Raw genomic sequence first — 10,862 nt, forward strand, 5'->3', positions numbered from 1 at the left:
TTCTTACCTTGTATATATCCAAAATAAGCTGTTGCAGTTTTCTTTCATATTGCTAGTTAACTTACTTTCATATTTCATCTTCTCCCCCTTACTGCTTTTTTAGTTGAGCTCTGCTGGTTTATAAAGGCTTCCCAATCCTCTGGCTTCACACTCAACTTCACCACATTATATGCTTTTTTTTTTGCTTTTATGCTGTCCCTGACTTCCCTTGTCAGTCATGGTTACCTTGTCCTCCCCTTATCTGTTTCTTCTTCCTTGGGATGAATTTCTGCTGTGCCTCCTCAATTACTCCCCGAAACTCTTGCCATTGCTGCTCTCATTATTTTGCATGCAACTGAACCCCCCCCGCCCAACAAACACACACACACGCACACTTTAATTTAAAGCCTCTATCCATAGGCCTAGTTATGCACTTCACCAGGACTCTGGTCCCAGTATGACTCAGGTGGAGGCCATCCCATTGGAACATCTCCCACCTTCCCCAAAATTGGTGCCAATGTCCCATGAATCTGAACCCATTTCTTCCACACCAATCTTTGAGCCACACTTTCACCTCTTGAATTTACTTGTGACTCAAGTTGCAATCTGGAGATTGTTACTTTTCTTCATTCTGCTTGTTAATTTAGCCCCTAGCTGCTCCGATTCCCTCAGCAGAATCTCTTTCTTCTTTCTACTGATGTCACTTAGATAAACTATGACAAATGGATCTTTCCCCTCCCACTCCAAGTTCCTCTGCAGCCCACATGCGGTATCCTGAACCTGGACACTAGGACAGGCAATACAGCTTTCGGGATTCTCATTCCCTGCCACAGAGAACATTAATGTCTTACTACACCATAGGGCTGCTCTCTCATTAGAGAGAGGCAACTGGAATTGGTTTAACCTGAGGGTCACCACAACTCAGGAGAGGAAAGAGGTTGAGGAGAAGTGTCCTTTATGGTAATCCCAACAGGTGCAGGAATTGAACCGCACTGTTGGTGTCACTCAGCATCACAAATCAGCCAGCCAGCTAACTGAGCTAAACCAACCTCCCTTAACATGCAGGTGCAGTTGGCAGTTCAGAAGCCAAATGCAATATCAGCATTCTTTTCGGGAGAACATTAGAGCAGGAGTATACTGCTGAGGTTGTATGAGCTCTGGTCTGACTGCATCTGGAATATTGTGAGCAGTTCTGGGCCCCGTATCTAAGGAAGGATGTGCTGCCCTTTGAGGGGACCCAGAGGAGGTTTCACCGGAATGATCCTAGGGATGAAGGGCTTGTCATATGAGAGGTGGTTGAGGACTCTGGATATGTACTCGATGGAGTTTCAAAGGATAAGGGAAGATCCAATTGAAACTTACAGAATATTGAGAGGCCTGAATGGAGTGGATATGGAGAAGATGTTTCCGCTCGTAGGAGAAACCACAGTCTCAGAGTGCAAGGACGTCCCTTTAGAACTAAGAAGAGGAGAGGTTTCTTCAGCCAGAGGGTGGTTAATCTGTGGAACTCATTATTGCAGAGGGCTGCCGAGGCCAAGACAGAGATAGATAGGTTCTTGTTTAGTAAGGGGATCAAGGGTTACAGGGAGAAGGCAGGAGAATGGGATTGAGAAACATATCAGCCATATTCAAATGGCTGAGCAGAATTAATAGGCTGAATGGCCAATACTGATGCTAAGTCTTATGGTCTCTTGTGCAAGGATATAAATCACACTCTCCATTCAACTGTCATACTTCTTAAACGGGAACTGACAAACTTGAGAGAGGTAGACAGGCTTATTTTATATTGTATTAAAGATAACAAGGAAGTAAGCATTGAAAATAGAATGGATTGTAAAACAGCAATTCAATCTAACAAGTCTACTTTTTATATCTATAGATCATCTGCACATTACCCATTCTGGGCTTCTTCTCATCCCTAATTACTGAGGGAAGATTCTGACTAAACATTCTCTGATCTCTAAAGATCATTAAGCAGATCACCTGGCTATCACATAGTCCTTGTGTCAATCATTCGACTTTACTTTTCTAGTCAACTCATTTAAATCCCTTGTCCACCTCCAAAGCATGTGCTCCTTCATTATAAAGTGCTGATTGTATAGCACAGCATCACTACAGCATTTCCTTCACTGCTGTAGATAAGTGTTTAGGTGTACGCGGGATCGTATTCATACAAACAAAGGGTTTGGAGTCTCTGTTTCAGCACAGATGTTGTACCATTTTGGAATGGCTCTATCCATCAACTTCTCTCTTTCTTTGTTCCAACAGGAGATTGTATTAGTGGTATTTTTTGGAACGGAATACATCGTCCGACTGTGGTCAGCAGGCTGTCGCAGCAAATACGTTGGATTTTGGGGAAGGCTGCGCTTTGCCAGGAAACCAATCTCAATCATCGGTGAGTCACGTTACGGTAACAGCTTTTACACAAACTCAGGGGTTAGTCCCCAGCACCTTTTAATGACAATGATCTGTTCAGTGACTGATTAGCCTTTTGGAGAAAGAAAGATGTTGGGGAGCATTACACTGGGGCATATAATGACTGGTGCCCCAATATATTAAATTGCTAGTTAGACCACTGAAGTATTGTATTCAGTAGGCATTTCAGGAATGCTTATTTTATAAAGCATTTCTGAGATCCTGGGGTGGGTGCCAGGAAGACTTATTGAATGGTACAGAGGTTAAGTGACTTCAGTTATGTTGAAGGACTATTTAAGTTGGTATTGAGGCAGAGAAGGCCAAGGAGAAATTTAATTGTGAAAAATTTTGATAGAGCAACTAAGCAGAAAGGTTTTGCAGTGGCAGAAATGTCTGTAACCAGAGGAGGCAATGGCCTAGTGGACTGTTAATCGCTGGACTGTTAATCCACAGACCCCAGGTCATGTTCCAGGGACCCAGGTTCGATTCCTGTCACAGCAGATGATGGAATTTGAATTCAACAAAAATCTGGAATTAAGAGTTTAACAATGGATTGTCGATTGTTGGAAAAACCCATCTGGTTCATTAATGTCCTTTCGGGAGGGAAACTGCCATCCTTACCTGGTCTGGCCTACATGTGACTCCAGACCAACAGCAATGTGGTTGACTCTTAACTGCAAATTAGGATGGGCAATAAATGCTGGCCTAGCCAGTGACACCCTCATCCCATGAATGAATAAAAAAAACATATATTCAAGATAATTCGCAAAAGGAGAGTGAGATGAGGAAATCATTTTTTATGCACTGAACTGTTAGGATTTAGAATGAAAGAGTAGATTCAGCACTAACTTTCAGACGTGAATTGAATAAATACTCAGGAACTTTGCTCAGATGCAGGGAAGGAGGCTAACTAAATAGCTCTTTTGAAAAGCTAGAAAAGAGGTGATGGGCCACATAGCCTCATTCTGAGCTGTTTATTACATGATTCTGGTCATACAGAATGGAGGAGACTACTCAGCCCATCACACCTGTGCTGGTACTTTGAAAGAGCCCTCCAATTTCTTTAATTCTCCCCCCCCCCCCCCACTCTTTCTCCTTTACATATCCACGGTGTGCTTTTGTAAATCTGGTTCTAAGTTCTTTTCTGAGGGTGCAGTTATTTCCATTCAAGAAGGGCAACCCACTTTAACCCTGTGTCTGTGCATCTCTCGCATTTACCTTCAGTGTGATAGCAATAGGACATCTGGGGCGAACTCTGAGATATTTCAGATGAGGAGAGTAAGTGGTACTGAAAACCTTGACAAAAGGAAGAGGCAAAATCTTGTAATTAGGAGGAGTCACAAAATAAGATATCAATTCAGTCTATTGTGAATGTTTCCCACAGCAGAATGAATAATTGATGATGGCATGTAGACTGATGAGCCAGCATGAAGTGCCACTGCACAAGTACCTGTTCCATTTTAACAAATAATACATAATGTGAATCCTGAGTTTTTATAATCTCCCTGATTTTGTGCTTCTTCCTGGCAGATCTCATAGTAGTGGTGGCTTCAGTTATAGTCCTCTGTGTGGGATCAAATGGACAAGTCTTTGCAACATCAGCCATCAGGTAAGCAGAGTAAGCATGGATCTCTCTACCAACTGGGTTCAGGCATGGAACGCTGTTGCCGTTAATAGTGGTTTCAGCAAACTTATAAATAAGATTTGTTTCCCCCCACCTCCTACATACATAACATATGAATTTCCACCTATTTAAACAATTAATTTGTGATGTTTGGGTCAGGTAACCCACCAGCATCTGTGAGATCAAAACATTGCCCTGTGAAAAGCCACTTCTCCCATTTTGGGCTCACTCTTTGGAAGGTTTCTTTGATACCATCTTGTACTAGACTATGGGGCTTTCTCAGTCATACACCGTGGCGAGTGAAAGAAACCAGAGAGTGACTTACTACCAATGAGAATAGTCTGTCTTTATGGTATAAAGGAGTGTAACAGAGAGTGAGTCACTGTCTAAAGTCCTCTTGTGTCTTCACTTGCACTCTTCCTATTGTAAGCATCTGGTCTCGATAAGATGGTGTGGCTATGATCAGGATCTCCAACGCAAATGTAAACATGAAGCAACTTTTTGGATCTTCAGCTTGTACCTGGTTTCAGACTTTGGGCCAGAATTCTATGCCCCTCTTGGATTGGCAAGCAGGATTATAACATTGGGGGTCATTGCAGCAAGGCTGCAGTGAAACCCTGGATGTATCTGTAAGTCAGAGGCTCCATGTTGTTCATCTTTTTGAGAGGTTTGGGAGAAGTGGAATCTGCCTGACGACCCAACAGTGCCACCGTTCCTGCATTCCAGAAAACTCCAAAATCTAGAAATGACTTTGTCCCAAGTAATCTGGACTGAAGAGCTTGCAATCTGTTAGTAAAGATCATCCATGAAGCTGTCAGGTTGTCACAAAATGCCTAGCTGGTTCATTAATAGCTTTTAGCGCAGGAAACCTAAACATGATTCCACTGCCCTGTCAATGCGATTGAGTATTAACAGCCTTCTGAAATAGGTTAGCGAGCCATTCAGTTGTTTGTGGACACCTTTACCATACTGACTGGAGAGGTTCAATAAGGTCTGTCACCAACAACAAGACATAAATGGCAGTGATGCCATTATCCTGATATCAACAAACCAAAAAGCTCCAGGGCTGTAGCCAAAACATTATTTTTTCTGTTCTGATTGTCTCCCCTTTATATGTCAGCTCGGAGTTTCATTGCCAGTAGCTAAAACCACAGGCACGAGCACCCGCTGACGCATTTAATGGAGCATTGTTTCCCCTTTTGTTCCAGGGGCATTCGTTTCCTGCAAATCCTTCGAATGCTACATGTCGATCGACAGGGAGGCACCTGGAGACTTTTGGGATCGGTTGTCTTTATCCATCGACAGGTGGGGTGATCTGACTCCACGGTCTGTGGGTCAACTTAAGTGCTGAGTCATAAAGACAGCTGGCTCCCATCAAAACCTTCATCTGGTTTAACCCTAGTGTGACAAGAACTTTCTTTAACATCCATCCTTTTTGTTTGATTCAGTTCTCAAGACTTATTTATTGTACCTATAGTTGGTAGCTGTTACATTCACTGCCAAATGCAATAATTTCAATTCGCAAGTTGTATTTTACCGTTGAGGTTGATTAATGTTTTGCAGTGAGGAAATGTTAATGAGCCAGAATTCACTGAGGTGAGGCATTGCAAGTCAAGTCTGTGGACAGTTAGACATTTTCATAGAAAATCAAAACAAAAAGAGGTAAAATGGCCCTTCAGGCCTACGCATTCATTCAATATAATCGTAATTGAGCATCCTAATCAGTACCCTATTCCCAATTTTGGCACATACCCTTTGATCCTTTTAGCCCTAAGAACTAAATTTAACTTACGAGCTCATTCAACTCCTTTAAGGGATAATAATTTGCCCTAAAAATTGGAAGTTCAAGCAGGTAATGGGATATCTGGGATCTGTTAAATGAATAACCAATTTCATTACCCAATGAGATTTTAAAATCAAAATTTTGCAATTAAATTGAGCCTTTACAAACCACTTGACTTCTTAAAGTATTTTCTTTACAATCGATGCAAGACTTTTAAAATGTAATCCCAATTGTAACGAAGGAATATATTGAGAAGTAAACAGGAGGAGCTGAGAAAGAGGGTCAATTTGAGGGGCTAAATTTAAGGTCAAATCAGATGCAGAAAGAGAAACTAAGAGAGGTTGAATTAAGAGAAAGCGTAAATTAGACTGAAGGGGCAAGTAAGAAAAAAAAGTTCAGACTTGGCACTTCTAAATATCTCCAACAATTCACAAACTGAGGGGATGAGCAGTCACATTCTTAATTGTTCACTTTCTGAACCAGCGAGGTGGTTAACACACTATAATAGTTTCATATTGTCCAAATGGTACTAATGCAATTAATTACTAGACTTAACTTGCTGTGCCATGTTTAATGGGTAACTTTCATCCAAACCTAGCAACTCCTTGAATTATATGGTGAAGTGATAAATGTGATATTGTTAAGACAAAACTATAGAAGAGTGATACATATCAATCAATTTGTGATTTGCAATTCAGTACAAAATCTCATGTGGTAAAAACTCCCAACAGCACAGTACTCCCTCAGTTTAATACTGGCCTGCAGTGCTTTAGCTATTTTATAATGCTACCCTTGTACCTATCTTAACTGTTTTGGTAAAAATCACGTTAAGTTCAATAAAGAGAACAAATTTTATATTTGACCTTCCACGCCTGGGGTATGTGCATGCATGGGGGAAAGAAAAGTTAACATAAGACTGAAACAATCAGACAAACCAAAAATAAATAAATTAAAAATGAGCAGACATAATACGGTATGACATTGTGCAGTGTGTGGAAGAAACAGACAAGTTTATTATTTAATCATTGATCACAACAATGTGTATTTTGGAGATATTTGCCTTTTAAAGCATTTGCACAATTTTTAAACAATTTAATTTAAGCTCTGACTAAGACTGATAAGATTAAAGCCTCTTATTGTTATGACTTAGTACATTCTTAGGTCAATTCGTGGTCAGGATAAATTTGTAACACTCTTCGCAACTAAATTGTAATTGTCAGTCCTCTTCCATGGATGTGAAGTGAAGAGGTGATTTAGTGGGTGAAGATGTTAATCTGTTGTACTGGGAGTACTGTTCTGAGATTGGAGATGATACAGGCTAATGGGCCAATCTAGAAGTAGCAATACTTTATATCTGAACTGAAGAAAATTGTTTCTGAATCTAGCTTCAAATAAAAGATTAGATTAGATTACTTACAGTGTGGAAACAGGCCCTTCGGCCCAACAAGTTCACACAGACCCGCGACCCACCCATTCCCCTACATTTACCCCTTTTACCTAACACTACGGGCAATATAGCATGGCCAATTCACCTGACCTGCACATCTTTGGACTGTGGGAGGAAACCGGAGCACCCGGAGGAAACCCACGCAGACACAGGGAGAATGTGCAAACTCCACACAGTCAGTCGCCTGAGTCGGGAATTGAACCCGGGTCTCTGGCGCTGTGAGGCAGCAATGCTAATCACTGTGCCATCGTGCTGCCCAAAGGTAGAAAATGCTTCCTAATAAATTTGGCTTTTATTCCTTTGCATATCAAAACACAATGAATGGATTGAGAGAATTGAAGTATTTAAAAAATATTTGAATAACTAGATGCAGACAGTTAAAAATCACACAACAGGTTATAGTCCAACAAGTTTAATTGGAAGCACCCTAGCTTTCGGAGCGACACTCCTTCATCAGGTGATAGAGAAAGAGCGTCGCTCCGAAAGCTAGTGCTTCCAATTAAATCTGTTGGACTATAACCTGGTGTTGTGTGATTTTTAACTTTGTACACCCCAGTCCAACACCGGCATCTCCAAGTCGTAGATGCAGAGATGTTGTTTCCACTAGTGTGAAAATTAAAAAATAAAAGATTAAAGCTGATTAGGAGGGCAATGAAGGAAACGTTTTTTTACATAAGGAGCAGTAAAATCTTGAATTTTCTTCCCTCACAAAGTCATGGATGATGGTGACTCCCAATAGTTTGGTATATTGGGAACGTTTTCAAGAGCATGTTGAGTAGATTTATGTTCAGGAAGAGAGCTAAAAGACATTTTGTCATTTATATATATGATTTGGATGTGAATATAGGAAGAACAGTTAGTACGTTTGTAGATGACATCAAAACAGGTGGTGTAGCGGACAGTGAGGAAAGTTATCTCAGAGTACAATAGCACCTTGATCCGATGGGCCAAAGCGTGGAAGATGGAGCTTAATTTAGATATTAATTTGGATATTAGGTATTTTGGTAACTCAAATCAGGGCAGGATTTGTGCACTTCTTGGGGAATGTTGCTGAATAAAGAGAATGTATGGTGCAGGTTCATAGTTTTCTGAATGTAGAGTCACAGGGAGACGGGATGGTGAAGAGGCATTTGGTACAAATTGGTCAGTGCATTCAGTACAGGAGTTAGGAGGTCATGTTGTGGCTGTGCAGGATGTTGGTTAGACCACTTTTGGAATACTGTGTTCAATTCTCATCACCCTGCTTTTGGAAAGATGTTAATAAATTTGGAAGGGCATAGAAAAGATTTACAAGGATGTTGCCAGGGTTGGAGAGTTTGAGCTTTAAGGAGAGGCTGAATAGGCTGGGGCTATTTTCCCTGGAACGCCGGGGGCTGAGGGATGACCTTACGGAGATTTACAAAATCATGAGGGCTATGGATAGGATAAATAGACAAGGTCTTTTCCCTCGTGTGGAGGAATCGAAAACTATAGTACAATGGTTTAAGGTGAGAGGGGAAAGATATAAAAGGAACTTAAGGGGAAAATTTTTCACGCAGAGGGTGGTGCATGAATGGATTGGGCTGCCAGAGGAAGTGGTAGAGGTGGGTACAATTACAGCATTGGCAATTGGAGTCAAGATTAGTGTGGTGATGGAAAAGCACAACAGGTTAGGCAGCATCCGAGGAACAAGAAAATCGACGTTTCAGGCAAAAGCCCTTCATCAGGACCTGATTTTCCTGCTCCTCGAATGACCTGCTGTGCTTTTCCAGCACCACTATAATCTTGACTATGATCTCCAGCATCTGCAGTCCTCACTTTCGCCGAGCATTGGCAATTGGATGGGTGCATGAATAGGAAACATTTAGAGGGATATGGGTCAAATGCTGGTCAATGGAACTGGATTAATTTTGGATATCTGGTTGGCATGGACAAGTTGGACTGACGAGTCTTTTTCTGTGCTGAACACCTCTAATGTGTCTATGACATGGAGCTCAGGCAACTAAATGGAGTTGCAATGCAGATCAGCCAAGATCTCGATAAATGATGGAGCAGACTCTAGGGGTTGAATTGCTTTTGTGATAGTGTCATGCTCACAGCATCTTTCACCAGTAATAATAATGATTTGAAAACAACATTGAGTAATAAAAGTCTGCCTTTTAATTTTCTTACTTTATCTTTGATAGGAGCTGATTACAACTCTTTACATCGGGTTCCTGGGCCTGATCTTTTCTTCCTACTTTGTGTATCTGGCTGAAAAAGATGCTGTGGATGACAGTGGCTCCCAACAGTTTGGTAGCTATGCAGACGCCCTATGGTGGGGTGTGGTAAGTATCTTTAAGCTGTCCGCTGAACTGAGTCGTTTGGGAACTAGGGATTACTTTAGCAATCTGACGCGATAAGGAAATGGGTTGTAAAAGACTGTAATAGGGGCCAGGGATAATTAGTATCTGCTGTTTCCAGTTTGAAACACTCCTGTAATTTTCTGCTGAGCTACAACCCCTGTCTTCTCCTGTTACAATTTTCTGATTGATATCTGGGTAGGTTAATGAGAAACTTGTGCTGTCTGTTCCAACAAGACCTTATAGGGAACCCAGAGGTCTGCTTGGTGTATCGTGGCTCTGTAAGCAATGTTGCTCCCTGACTTACAGTGGCTGAAAGGTGGGATTCTTTCTCTTCACTATGACCAACTGAATTGGCACTGGAGTGAATGAGATCTGGCCCAGGGCTGTCTGACAGTGCAAAGCACTAAATGAATGTTACCTAAATCCCTGCCAAGTTCCTTTTCTGTGTACTGGATGCTTTCTAGATAAAAACTATATTTTTTTAAGGAAAAGTCATTAAACTGACTGCTGTGGAGAAGTAATGCTCCTTGGAACCATAGCAATTTACAACATAAATTGATGCCATTTGGCTCATCATGTTTGTGCTGATTTTTTCCTGAAGCAATGTAATAGTAAACCCACTATTGTGCTGTCTCCTTCAAGCCTTTATCTTCCTCTGCTTAAAATATTTATCCAATTCTCCTGCAACATACACAATTATCTCCGCTAATCACTCACTGTGGTAAACTATTCAATGTGCCAACTCTGAGTTAAAAAAGAATTCTCCGAACCTTTCTCCTTATTCACATAGTTAAATTGTCGAGCAATGACTGTGACTGCTCAATCAGGGGAAATAACATTTTTCTAATCCAATGAAAGCGCTTTAAATTAAGACTCGTCTATAAAATTTCCCATGAGCATTTTGTTTTACATTTCAAATGCTCCCAAGTATCTGTAGTCTTTCCTTAGAATAAGGGTTTCTAATTTCTTGAATTAGGATATTCTGGGGCTCAGTCTATAGCAATCCTGCCTTTGAAATACTCAGACCTGTTGGCCATAGTTGAGATGTACACACTGTGGTTTATCTACTTTTTGTAATTTACATAAATGATTTGGATGCGAGCATAAGAGGTACAGTTAGTAAGTTTGCAGATGACACCAAAATTGGAGGTGTAGTGGACAACAAAGAGGGTTACCTCAGATTACAACAGGATCTTGACCAGATGGGCCAATGGGCCGAGAAGTGGCAGATGGAGTTTAATTCAGATAAATGCGAAGTGCTGCATTTTGGGAAAGCAAATCTTCGCAGGA

General features: G+C 41.1%; 1 protein-coding gene across 10 annotated transcripts in view; it reads left to right on the forward strand.

The window, feature by feature from the left end:
- The window catches only part of LOC122557942 (potassium voltage-gated channel subfamily KQT member 1), a 682,968-nt gene that overhangs the window by 237,909 nt on the left and 434,197 nt on the right, over positions 1-10,862 (forward strand). For all 10 annotated transcript variants that reach the window (XM_043706183.1, XM_043706187.1, XM_043706188.1 and 7 more), the window contains 4 exons: positions 2,248-2,374; positions 3,925-4,003; positions 5,227-5,323; positions 9,414-9,554. In XM_043706183.1, coding sequence (XP_043562118.1) covers positions 2,248-2,374; positions 3,925-4,003; positions 5,227-5,323; positions 9,414-9,554 — 444 coding nt within the window. The remainder of the gene's footprint in view (positions 1-2,247; positions 2,375-3,924; positions 4,004-5,226; positions 5,324-9,413; positions 9,555-10,862) is intronic.

Source organism: Chiloscyllium plagiosum, chromosome 16, assembly GCF_004010195.1.
Source record: "Chiloscyllium plagiosum isolate BGI_BamShark_2017 chromosome 16, ASM401019v2, whole genome shotgun sequence".
Lineage (NCBI taxonomy): Eukaryota > Metazoa > Chordata > Chondrichthyes > Orectolobiformes > Hemiscylliidae > Chiloscyllium > Chiloscyllium plagiosum.